The sequence below is a fragment of the Lissotriton vulgaris genome, chromosome 1_1, assembly GCF_964263255.1.
Source record: "Lissotriton vulgaris chromosome 1_1, aLisVul1.2, whole genome shotgun sequence".
NCBI classification, from domain to species: domain Eukaryota; kingdom Metazoa; phylum Chordata; class Amphibia; order Caudata; family Salamandridae; genus Lissotriton; species Lissotriton vulgaris.
The window spans coordinates 1993500560-1993514156 of record NC_141685.1 but is presented as its reverse complement, the minus strand read 5'-3'; the positions used below and the strand labels follow the sequence as shown (position 1 = coordinate 1993514156).

At 47.2% G+C, this 13597-nt stretch overlaps 1 protein-coding gene and 1 non-coding gene across 2 annotated transcripts in view; one reads left to right on the top strand and one right to left on the bottom strand.

Annotated features, from left to right (window-relative positions):
• The window catches only part of CCDC3 (coiled-coil domain containing 3), a 193191-nt gene extending 188844 nt beyond the window's left edge, over positions 1-4347 (bottom strand). The window contains exon 1 of the mRNA XM_086919863.1: positions 3675-4347. Within this exon, the coding sequence (XP_086775989.1) occupies positions 3675-4066 (392 nt within the window). The 5' untranslated portion in view covers positions 4067-4347. The remainder of the gene's footprint in view (positions 1-3674) is intronic.
• Positions 4348-9376: 5029 nt separating this feature from the next.
• On the top strand, positions 9377-9484 carry LOC147751511 (U6 spliceosomal RNA). Its single transcript, XR_015300344.1, has one exon. It is a non-coding gene; the product is annotated as a U6 spliceosomal RNA (small nuclear RNA).
• The last annotated feature ends 4113 nt before the right edge of the window (positions 9485-13597 follow it).

Here is a 13597-nt window from a genome sequence, read left to right as displayed (position 1 = left end):
AAGCAGGTTTCTGCACACACCGTTAGCTATGAAGTCCTCTGCATGCGTACACCATGCCACCTTTGCAGTGCCCTGCCTTGCTCAAAAACAGTGCCATACTCCCCCTTTCCCGCAAACACAGTGGCGCACTCTGCACGGTCCGAAGTCCGTCTCACAGAGGTGCCACCTCTGCAAGGTAAGCAGTCCCCTGCACGCACAGCGTGACACTCTACAATGTAAGGAGTACTCTGCACGCACAGTGCCAAACTCTCTAAGATAAGCAGTCCTCTGCACACACAGTGCCACACTGTCCAAGGTAAGTAGTCCTCTGCATGCTCCTTGCCACACTCTGTAAGGCAAGCAGTCCTCTGCACGCACAGTGCCACACTGTCCAAGGTAGCAAATACCAAAGGGGGTGATGGACAGAGTGTTGAACATTGCAAGCACTCACCCCCAGTCAACTGATCTGGGCTGAATCTATTGTCATGCTTTAGCTCACTCCACCACCCCAGTTCAGACATATGCAAATCAGTCTGACCCTGTGCTTAATGGGAACAGTCCAGCCCGAAGCCGTGTCTTCCCTGGACCGGAAACAAGCATCCTGGGACCGGTTTCTGGCTAATCAGCCGTCATCAGCAAGGCTAGCTTGAATCCAGTGACAAAGTGAGTAATGGGCCCACGTCTGGGCATACCCTGCCAACTTAGGGAGAACAAAGTAAAACCAAAGGCATAATGGATGTAGCCCCTGATTTCTGTACTGGGGTGAATGTATGACATTGTTCTGCATTCTGTCCATCAATAGTTCTTTTTGCATTTGTCACCCCAAATGGAACGGGTATGCTCAGACGTGAGTCCTGTGCTCTCCATGCCACTGAAATCAAGCTATCCTGTCTGAAGAGGGGTGAAACCATTCCTAGAATGCTTGTTTCCAGTCCAGGGAGGACCTGCCTGGCAGTTCGGGCTGGACTATTCCCATTGGGCGCAGGGTAAAGAAAGACTGATTTGCATATGGCTGGGTCCAAACTGGAATGGCATGGTGAGCAAAAAAAACGATGAATTTATGTCCAGATCTCTTTACTGGGGTGAATGTATGACATTGTTCTGCATTCTGTCCATCAATAGTTCTTTTTGCATTTGTCGCACTGTCCAAGGTAAGCAGTCCTCTGCACGCACAGTGCCACACTCTGTAAGATAAGCAGTCCTCTGCAAGCACATTGCCACACTGTGCAAGGTAAGCAGTCCTCTGAACGCACAGTGCCACACTGTCCAAGGTCAGAAGTCCTCTGCACGCACAGTGCTACACTCTGTAAGGTAAGCAGTCCTCTGCATGCACAGTGCCACACTCTGTAAGATAAGCAGTCCTCGGCACACTCAGTGCCACACTCTGTAAGGCAAGCAGTCCTCTGCACGCACAGTACCACACTCTGTAAGATAAGCAGTCCTCTGCATGCACAGTGCCACACTCTGTAAGGTAAGCAGTGCCCTGTCCGCACAGTGCCACACTCTGGAAGGTAAGCAGTCCCCTGCCTGCACAGTGCCACACTCTCTAAGGTAAGCAGTCCTCTGCTAGCACAGTGCGACACTGTACAAGGTAAGCAGTCCTCTGCACGCACAGTGCCACACTCTGTAAGATAAGCAGTCCTCTGCATGCACAGTGCCACACTGTCCAAGGTAAGCAGTCCACTGCACGTACAGTGCCACACTGTCCTAGGTAAGCAGTCCTCTGCACGCACAGTGCCACACTCTCTAAGGTAAGCAGTCCTCTGTAAGCACAGTGCGACACTGTACAAGGTAAGCAGTCCTCTGCACGCACAGTGCCACACTCTGTAAGGTAAGCAGTACCCTGTCCGCACAGTGCCACACTCTGGAAGGTAAGCAGTCCCCTGCCTGCACAGTGCCACACTGTGCACGGTAAGCAGCCCTCTGCACCAGCGGCGCAACTAGACCCAAACTGGGGGAGGGAGGGGGCAGTGTGGGGGGGAGGGGGGGAGGGGACTAACACTCCCAGCCAGGGCTAGCCCTATCACTGGTCGCACACAGTGCAACAGTCTTTTTTGGCGCCCCCCATTTCCTCCTTCATGAATTCCCTCACAATCACTCACCAACAATGCACCTCAGCTCGCTATAGCACATTTCTGACAAACATTTCATTTTTTACAATGCTACTCATAGTTTACTCTAACTCAGTTCTGTGATCTGCATGGTACACGTCCTTTGCAGCAGGCACATTAAACTTCGGCGCTGTGAGGGTGGCAGGAGTGCCCATGTGAGTGTACAGTGACAGTGTGAGAGTAGAGTAAGATGAGGGGCTGCAGGGTGAGTGAGGTGGCCATATGAATTTGGGTGCAGATGTTTAAGTACAGAGTGGGACGAATTAATGCAGCATGGTTAGTGAGGGGCTTGTTTGAGTGAGATTGCAGATTGAGCAGTGAGGGGACAGGTGAGTGAAGTGTCACATGAGTGCAGGGTGAGTAGTGTTCTTGTGTGACTGCAGGGTGCGGTACAGGGTGAAGAGCACGATTGCACTGTGAGTGCAGAGTTGGGAGGAATCAAAGTGCATAGTGAGTGGGTGAATGGGGTGAGTGCATGGTGATCACTGTGAGTGCATGGTGATCACTGTGAGTGCAGGATGAGGTTGAAAATGAAGGGCAAGTGACGTGTCTGAATGCAGGGTGCATTCCCAGACACGTGAAGAAACTCAGCATCAAGGGTGGAGGAAATAAATAATGTGCTGATCCTGCAACAAACTTCGTCTTATGATTAGGGTTGCCACCTCATTCTTTTGATGTCCCAGAGGGGGGGGAGTTGGGGTGCTGAAGCCCTTTTAGCCCTAGTGACACGCCGTGCAAGGTAGGCAGTCCTCTGCAGGTGCAGCGGCACACTCTGTAAGGTAAGTAGTCCCCTTCCCGCACAGTGCTACGCTGTGCAAGGTAAGCAGGCCTCTGCACGTGCAGTGCCACACATTGTAAGGTACACAGTCGCCTGCACACATAGTGCCACACTGTGCAGAGTAACTGGGTAAGCAGTTCCATGCACGCAGAGCGGTACACTGTGGAAGGTAAACAGTCCTCTGCTCGCACTTTGACACGCCGTGCAAGGTAAGCAGGCTCCTGCACGCACGCTGCCATACGTTGCAAGGTTAGCAGTCATCTGCACGCACAGTGCCACACTCTGTAAGGAAGGCAGTCACCTGCACGTGCAGTGCCACACTGTACAAGGTAATCGGTCATCTGCACGTGCAGTGCCGCACTCTGTAAAGTAAGCAGTCACCTGCACGTGCAGTGCCACACTCTGTAAAGCACGTGCAGTGCCACACTCTCTATGATAAGGTACACAGTCGCATGAACACATGGTGCCACACTGTGCAGAGTAACTGGGTAGGCAATCTCCTTCACGCACAGAGCTACCATGTGAAAGGTAAGCAGTCCTCTGCCCGCAGAGTGACACGCCCCACAAGGTAAGCAGTCCTGTGCACGCACGTTGCGATACGTTGCAAGGTAAGCAGTCCTCTGCACGCACTGACACGCCCCACAAGGTAAGCAGTCCTCTGCACGCACACTGCCATAAGTTGCAAGGTAAGCTGCTCTCAGCACGTGCAGTGCCATCTATACTCGTTATACAGCCCCCTGTGCCCTGCACACAGAAGCCCACCCTCAGATAAGCTCCTGTGTCGGACTGTCGTGTGCTCGGCTCACCTGAGGAAGAAGAAGTAGGCGTCGTCCTGCAGCACGGTGTGCGAGTGGCACGAGAAGTAGCCGAGGCCGGTGAGGTTGAGCCGGGAGCCGGCGGGCACCTCCAGCATACTGCCCCAGGCCTGGTCGCACAGTAACTCCACCTCGGCGGAGTAGAGCAGCCCCCCGCGGGAGGGCGGCAGCTGCCAGGGCAGCTGGTTGTGGGCGCTATACTGCTCGGGGTGCAGCGCCAGCACCCGCGCGTACACGATGATCTCGGCCAGCTCCGCCCTGCAGCCCTCGCTCAGGGGTCGCCAGTCCGAGGGCAGCTGGCACCCGCGGCCGGAGGGCATGCCGAAGAGCAGCAGCAGCAGCGCGGGGAACATGGCTGAGCTGGGAAGAGTGCAGGATACCATGAGCGTGGGCAGGCGGCGGGTTCACGGACAAGGGAGCGCGCCCTCCACTGAGAGCCGCCTCAGCATCGCACCCTGCGCGCTGCCTGCCTCCGACCGTCCCGATGCTGCTAGAAAGCCATGCCGGCCCCTCTGCTGCAGGGCGCCCTGCTCCCCGGCATCGCTCCGCACTCTGCGCTACATCCCAGCGCCCCCGCCCCTCCGCGGGGTACACTCCCCGCCTCCCTGCCTGACATCACCGCATGGGGGCGCCGGGGGAGGGTCCGACTGACCCTCACCAGCTGAGGAGGGGCAGGGGCGTGCGCTCCCGCCCTCCGGTGTCTACTGTCTGCTTGGCGGGCGAAGGATGGTGGGGGCAACTCTCAGCATGAAAACACAACTAGCACCAACTTTCACCCAAAACTTCAGCAGAGAGTGAGGAAACTAGCACAACCCGTGTACATGGCACAGCGGGGTTCACCTATCCTCAGAAAGGGGCTGGCAGTCACTGAGTACTGCCCCCCGCCTCTACAGGAGACACGCTGCTTACGCGCTTCGACGTCTCGTCCGCGGCAGTAAGCGCTATATCAATACAATTGCAATTTAGAATTACACAGTGCTGTCCTGCTGTTTGTCATCCACACCCGGGCTCGGCTCGCATGTCCTGTAGGAACCTTGCTCATCGTACGCAGTGATAATGGTCCCACACCATGGTATTCAAGGTCCTAAAATGCTTCATTCAGAGTCCTTTTTGTCAGATTTCGTTCCCCGACACTTCTCTTTCCACACAATTGTTATACACTTGGACCCATTTGAAGTGACATGGCCCATTCTAATGTAGGCATAGGAGCCAGGCTCACCAAGGTATTGGTGGGGCCAGGTCATATAAGTAGTTTCACTGGGAGGCGAGAAGTCATGTGTATTTGCAAAGCCCACCATCCTGGCACTTTGCAGGTGTGTGTGCCTTGCACTGCGTATGGTGGGTTGGTTAATTCAAAAGAGAGGTCTTCAGCTTCTCGCAGAATTCTAGATGAGAAGGGGAGGCTCTGGTGTGGAGTGGGAGACCGTTCCATGCTTTAAGAGTGATGTAAGAGAACGCTCTTCCTCCTGATTGGTTGTGTGTATGTGTGGGATGTGTGCGAGTAAGAGTCCTGCAGAGCGGAGGTGTCTGGATGGTTGGTGGAAGAAGACGGTTTATGTTAGGTGGGGCTGAGTTGTGTAGTGCTTTGAATGTGTGTGTAAGGAATTTGAATTGAACAAGTTTGTTTATCGGGAGCCAGTGTAGTTTCCTGTGGTATGGTGTGGAGGGATGTGAGTTCTGTGTGGGAGGTTGAGGATCAGTCTGGCTGCAGAGTTCTGGATGGTTTGTAGTCTTCTAGTGAGTTGCTTGCTGATCCCGGCATAGAGGGTGTCTCCACAGAACAACTTGCTAGGGACTTGGGCATGAGTGACAGTTTTTCTAGTGTTGCTTGGGAGCCATTTGGAGATCATTCTTAACAGTTACAGGGTGTTGAAGCAGGATGGAGTTGACTTGTTCAGTCATGTCCTGTTTGCTGTTAAAAAAAATTCCAAGGTTTCAGGCGTGAGTTCTGGGTGTGAGTCCAAGTTCGGCCAAATACCATTTGGAGTCCCATGGGGAGGTGTTCTAGCCAAAGAGCATTACTTCTGTCTTGTCAGTGTTAAGTTTGAGACAGTTGGCTTTCATCCAGTTATCGACTTCAGACATGCAGGCGGTGAATTTGCTTCTTGTGTTGGAGGTCTTATCCGAGTGGAAAAGTATGAGTTGCGTGTTGTCTGCATAGGAGAGGACGTTGATGTTGTGGGAGCAGGGGACATTGGAAAGAGGGATTGTTTATTTCTTGAATAGGGTAGGGCTAAGAAAAGAGACTTTGAGGCGTTCTGCAGATAAGTTTGCAGGCTTTCGATTAGTAAGGTGCCAGGCTGACAGCTTGTGTTCTATCCGTCAGGAAAGAGCTGTTCCATCGGTGAGCGGGTCCTTGGATGCCAATCTCGTTCAGATGCCTAATGAGGCTAGGTTGTGAAACTGTGCCAAATGCTGCAAGGGGGTCCAGGAGAATGGGTGGTACTGTGTCTCCTCCGTCAAGGATCATGCAGATGTCATCTTTGGACGCAATGAGTGTTGTTTCTGTACTGTGATTGGGCCTGAATCAAGACTGCATGGCGTCCAGGTACTGATGCTTCACCTACCGGGTGCCCTCACTCACATGCATGAAGGTCAATGGAAAAAACACTGGAACGAAACAACTCACCCTAACTCAAGAACAATATATAAACAAGTTATTTATATATTTTGGCACTGGTCCTGGACAAACAAGCGTGCTATCCCTAGAACCACGAAAGAAGGGACAGAGTTCTAATAAAAATGGATTGAGTAAAATATTTGTGTAGGCAACGCCCATCAATATCACTTCATCATAACAAGTGCAGTCACAAACTAATCACGCCCTCCTTTACAGTCATAGTTTAGGTAAAAACATAGCCCTATGTATTATATGTGTATGCAAATTTACAATAAATAGAGCATCTTTTCGTATATAAATCCCTTGCAGGGGTGTAAGAGGTTTGTGGTCATGTTTTGTTTTTATAGATGCTCCCAACTGGTTGGGTATTATAAAAAATGAACTAGATATTATCCCAAACGGAAATAGGAAAATAACCTTTTACTAAAGTAAATTAAATGCACATTTTCTAGACCTGTGTAGTTGACATCGTGAATGAGTCAAAATTACATTTTAAAACTAGGGTTGCAATTGCTTGGTGCATTTCCAAATGCTTTTTTTCAACAAGTAGCGTAAATATTCTGTCTTGAATGTTATAATGCTTGGGTGCAAACAGTCTAAGAAAGGGTAGCTGACTTCGAATTGCATCTTTACCTGTGCCTCTGACTTCCCACCTCGGTCCGCTTTAAAATGCTGCTCTCGCTTCATAACTTGACTTTCTGGAAGAAGGAGCCCCTCAGAATTTATTTATTTATTTATTTATTTTATGCGTTTTTATATAGCGCGGACTTTACCCGAAGGTGTCAGAGCGCTTTACCCGAGCCTCACTCGTGTGCGCCCAGAAAACAGCAGGAAGATCCTGGCCCAGCCACTGGGCTCGTGTCATAGAGTATTGAAAGAGCCCAGTACATAAGCCTATGAATGTGGGCATGTCCATGGTCATTCAAATAACTTGTTCTCAGTTGTGTGCACGTCTCGCCAGGTTAACATCCGTTTTCTAAAACCCCACTAGCAGAATTTGAACCGAAAAGTCGCGAGCCTCTGTCTTCGTTACTGAAACGAGCGCATCGCCGCTGCTATAGAGAGGGGGGCATGATCAAAGCGAGGGTGGTGCCAGGGGAGGGTCGGTGTGAGGACGGGAGCGAGGCCAAGTGCAAAGAGCACACCTGTTTCCGAATCGTGTCAGTCTAGCTGCTTCCAGAACGAAAGCGCGCGCCTACAGCCATGTGCTAGCAGAGTGGGTTCATGCTCCCACGCGTGCAGGTCGAGGTTGGTCCACTCATGCTATCACGAGGAGCACTGGGTAGTTAAATGCCCGCAATTTAAATGTGAAATCGGCCATGCTGTTCATATTTAGTCGTGCGGCCCTCAGAGGCCAGTCACAGGGCTCTGACCAGACAGCTGCCCGAGTACAGACAAAGAGGAGGATTTAGTGAGATCCCGGGGTCGGTGATGTCCAGTTCCTTCTTAAGGGGGTAGGGGGGCTTCTTGTGCTGTCTAGAGGTAGGTTCATGGCTTCCATGAAAGCGCACATCTCCAGGTCTCACTTGAAGGCTGCCAGACTGAGGGCCTCGTTTACTATATTTTAAGGCACTGCAGGACAGCATGCCCTCCTGCTGCGCTGCCGAGTGTCAAAATAAAAAGGCAGGAATGGCTGTATCTACAAGATACAGTGAAATCCTGTCCGTCCCTCCTGCGCCATGCACAAACATCCGCGTGTGCGCCATGGCAGACACCTGTGGTGCAAAGGTGCCTGTGTTGCAAGGTGCCTGTGGTGCAGGGATGATTGAGTTTGAGCTGGACAAAGACCATTATTAATGGCATTTTGATCCTTCTATGGGTGCTGCAGAATGCAACACACATAGAAAGAGCAACAAATGGGAACAAATAAAAGTATTTCTCCTGGTTGCTCCACTCCTATGCCTCCCGAGACGTAGGAATCTGATGCATTTCCAAGTTCATGACACTTTGTCAATCTGCGAATGTGTCAGGTTCCATGGATGCTGCTGGGAATGCCCAGATCAACACTCATGGGACGCCCCTTTTACGCAGAGTAATGCATGAAAGGGGCCCAGATTTTCAAGGCCATGAAAAGTCACGCAGGGTGACTTTATGTGACCTTGTAAATAGGGGAGGCCCACTCCACCACTGGTGCACCCAAAACAGTGAAGCAGGGGTGGCACAATGGGCTGATAAATAAGCCCCAGAGTGTTTTGGTAATTGGGCTGGGCTGGGCTTGCACCAGGGCCCTTGTCATGCATGCTGAAGGTCAAGTTCTGGGAGGCCCTGTTGGGTGTCAGTCAGCCATTGGTTGTGGCCTACCCATCTTATCTTGCTGGTGGCTCAGGATGTGGAGCAGACCTCTGCAGGATACTAAAAAAGAGCACATAATGCTCCGCTTGGGTTTACAGTGCTGCTGAGCGTGTTTAGTTGTGTGCCTGCGCACTGAGTAACTCAGAGACAGTTCTGCAGGAGGGCCACTGATGAAGTTTAGAGCCCGCCACTAGGCCCTGCAGACAACAGAGAAGAGCTGGATATGCTGTGTGGCCTCTAGATTCTGCCAGAGTGAATGCAAGGCGTCCCGCTTTAAAGAAAGGCATCTGGGTAAGACATCCAGTATAAGAAACTGAGAAATAAAGAGAGACGCCTGGTTATGTGGATACCGCTTTGCTACATTGAAAAGGAATCTTGTTGACAACTAGGGTACAATGGCTAATATCTGAAATCTGCATCTGCAGCATTATGCCACACGAAAAGCATGCCAAAGGGTTTTGCAAAGGAGGTGCCTGATTGATGCTTTGGGCAGAGATCTCAAGAAGTTACAGGACCAAGTGCAGGAACTGACCACAAATGATCATAAAAGTGAGAGGCTGCAGAACTCTCATAAAATGAGCTATGACCATGTCAATATTAAAGCAGTGCTGGAATGCTGCGGAGTAGATCCTGAAATGCATTGAAAATGTGGCCGTCTTAAACAATATTACTGACACAAGCTATGGAGGCACAAAACTAGACACAGGAAGCTGTCGATAAAATGATGATGGAAAACAACTATTTTTGACCTATATCTTACTGAAAAACTATGTTGACTTCTATGCTTGTTTCGTTGGCACATATACTAAAATTGGAACGATACAGAGACGATTAGCATGGCCTCCTGCGCAAGGATGACACCGAAATTTGTGAAGTGTTGTTCAAGACAGTAAAAGCCCAGAAAGGATCCCTTAAGGAGGTATTGAGAACTATATTTGAGGGAGCACTGAACCCATGGCAGAAGTACTGTCTGGAGACAGTGGCGACGCTGGGCTTATCCATAGCGTCCTGGTTCCAAGAAGAACTAAATTATCCTGCAATAAAGAGGGCGCTAAACAATCACATCACCCAGAAATCAAGGAGGGAAGATATAGCAAGACTGAAGGCCATCAGAGGGTTGACAGGCCTAACTAAAGCATATGAGTCGCACAAAACTCAACCATACATGAACAACGCCCTAGGAAAGAAGTGCTTGAAAGAAATTCAATGGGCACGGCTAGTCCCCCTGCCAATAAAAGAACTGAATCTGGGCTGGAAATCGCTGAGCAACATAGCCAGATGCAGGATGTGCAATTATAGAGCAGAATCCTTGCTACACCTACTATGTTGCTGCCCTACATAACTGCAACACCGATGTAGATGGTTAAAACCAATGTTTTTAAGGCATTGGATCAGAAAATGCGCAGATGCAGTGGCCCTGTCCAGTCCAGCACGGAGCCTTCGGACCTGGCCAAATTTGGCAAATTCATAAATATTATACAAAGGGTCCTTAATGAAAATAGCACAGAGGAAAATCGTGGGGTTGAAATTGTCATGTTGCCAGGAGTAACAGAAGGAGACGAACGGTGAAGAGCCCCCACCAGGAAAGGATCGCACGGTCCTCACAAGACCCCAATGTACCAAGTGACTGTCTCAAGAACAGATAGGAACAGAGACTTTTTATAAAACGTAATTTTTAAACCAATGATTTTTAGAATGTAACCCACATTTTAGAAATGGTCTGTCACCAGGGTTTAATTGACACTTTTAATTCTTTACATACCATTAGATATTAGTATTATAATGGTGTGAGACATGTATTTATAGCATAATTTTGATAGTATGCTGCAACTTTTCAATGATTTTAAGTAATTATGCTAATACAAAACTATTCATTCATTCAAAACGTCCATGATCAGAAATGTTTTAATGTTGTTTCCAGCTTTTCATAAGCATATTGGAGAGGCATTACGATGGCGATGCTGTCTCCACTTCATAGATGCAATAGATATTTCTTGAGCTGAGCTGTTTCCACAATACTTTTACGGGGTGGACCAGATGTAATGCCGATGCAAGAACATGTTTGTGACATCGTTTTTGTTGGGTACACTGTAGTGCTTGCTGGGAAATCTTAGATGCACACCCACCTGTAGAATTTGGCCAAGTTTGCCTGAGCACTGCCAGTGACCTGGCCAAAGAGGGCATGAAAGAGCTGATATTGGATCATAAATTCAAAGCTGTTCCGAAAAGGGACCCCAAAATACATTCGGGCCAGGGGCAGGGCCCCCAAAATTCTCAAGATGTCCCCGCTCACACCTCCTGATTCCCATGGACAAAGCTATGCCCCTGGTCACTTAGTAATCAGCAAGGCGTCCTCCTTTCCACAGCCATCTTGTATAATGCACTCTGCATTCATATTTCACTGGTTATAACATCAGTAAAGTGCCACATTAGCTACCAGAGACTCGCGGCGCTGCAAGGTTTAGGCATACTGCAAAGAAAGGCGGGCACCTTCTACTCTCTGACGCTACATATATTCAGGGAATAAAACTGCATTTGGGAAAAACGTCGAGGAGACTTGAACGAAGGAGAGCCACAGATTTTGGGGGCGACAGAGTTTGGGTGCACGACGTTTAAGTTCTTTACGGTAGCTGCTACTGGTAATGTTGTAAACAAGTAGAACCGAATACGTAGAATGGTGCACGCAAGACAGCTCGCCCATGAGAGCCCACAGCTCTCCCCACAGCTAACACCGAGCTGGGGGAGGGGCAGACGAGCCCGGAGTTGTTTTCCCTCCTTTCAAATAAACCTGTCAAGAGGCAGCGGCATGTGTTCTCCTCTTCAAGCTCGTCTTGGCGGTGTAGAAAAGACGTATACTCTCTTTAGAATACCACCTGTCACGGAAATTAATGGCATCGTGGGAACAAGCTTGAAGTAAGTACCTGCCCCAAAAAAAAACATGACCATAAAAGATATAACCGCGAAGACCCAACACCAACACATCCATGCCTCATGTTTACGTGTGCATAATTTAGTCGAAGTAATTAGACTTCTTCAAAGTCTGCTACTTTAACTTGGAGTATCAGTCTTCTGCAGCAGCAAAAGCATTTACGCGCCCATTAGAAAACGAAGGCCCAGCTTTACAAAGAGCTTCCCTCAGGTTTGGGTTACTTTTTTAATACAACTGATGCAGTCTTCTGCTGCCATTCACACACCAACACAAATACAACATGTGCTTTAGTTTGTAACCCAAAGTAACACAATGACCTACATTGCACCACGGATATTGAGGCAAATTCCTATCTTAAATGAATAGTAGAGAGGGATTCGCTACAACATTCTGCAAATCCCTGACGCTGGCATATCAATTTTTTTCACATTTTCCTGTTTCCATGTTAGCTGCATTCTGGAGCACACATACAAATAAAAAATGCCATAAAGCATAGTTGTTGTGCAGGAAGGCACCCCTTCCTCAAAATGTACCGTACTTTTAATACCATGTGCTGTGCACGAAGCCGGTTGCCTATATGATAGCCAGTGTCATTGCCTGCATTCATGACAACTACTAAACATGAAGTTCAGCCTGGAAATATGGTTTTAGCGTTAGTTTCAGGTGTATCTATGATGATTTTGTGGTGCAAAACATGTGGATTTATGTGTTACCTCTCAGGTTTGCACACAAGACACCTTTTCGATGGATCACTGAAATAATATCGACTGACAAAATATCGACTTGCCAAAATATCGTGGACAAAATATCGACAGTCAAAATATCGAGTTTGTATCTACAAACAGGTAAGTACAAAAATATCGAGTTAAAAATATCGTTAACAAAAATATAGATGTAAAAAATATCGACTTTATTAAAAACAGTGTTAAATTAAATTAATATTAAATTTTAATTACTAAAATATACTTAAAACGACTTAAATTAAATTATAATAATTAAATAATAAATGAAAATAATAAAAATAATTTTTTTAAATCTTATTTGTTGACCCTGAACCCTAAAAATACCCCTTTACCCAAAAACCCAAAACTGACCCTGAACCCTAAAAATACCCCTTTACCCAAAAACTAAAAACTGACCCTGAACCCTAAAAATACCCCTTTACCCAAAAACTAAAAACTGACCCTGAACCCTAAAAATACCCCTTTACCCAAAAACTGAAAACTGACCCTGAACCCTAAAAATACCCCTTTACCCATGAACTGAAAACTGACCCTGAACCCTAAAAATACCCCTTTACCCAAAAACTGAAAACTGACCCTGAACCCTAAAAATACCCCTTTACCCATGAACTGAAAACTGACCCTGAACCCTAAAAATACCCCTTTACCCATGAACTGAAAACTGACCCTGAACCCTAAAAATACCCCTTTACCCAAAAACTAAAAACTGACCCTGAACCCTAAAAATACCCCTTTACCCAAAAACTGAAAACTGACCCTGAACCCTAAAAATACCCCTTTACCCAAAAACTGAAAACTGACCCTGAACCCTAAAAATACCCCTTTACCCAAAAACTAAAAACTGACCCTGAACCCTAAAAATACCCCTTTAATTTAACATAATTAACAATTAATCTATTAAATTAAATTAATTACCAATTACATTTTAATTAAATACCATATATTATTTAATTACCAATTAATTAATTATTACTACCAATTAATAAATTTACATATTTAATTAATTATAATTAAATTACTTCCCACCCTATTCCCCTATAAACCCACAACCCGCTACAGAAAAGACATTATTTTAATTTACATAATTAGAAATTAATCAATTAAATTAAATTAATTACCAATTAAATTTTAAATAATTAACATATATTATTTAATTACCAATTAATTAATTATTACTACCAATTAATGAATTTACATATTTAATTAATTATAATTAAATTACTTCCCACCCTATTCCCCTATAAACCCACAACCCGCTACATAATAAAATGACACAATAATTAAAAAAATCATTAATTAAAAATAATTATAAAATAAAATGACACTTTTC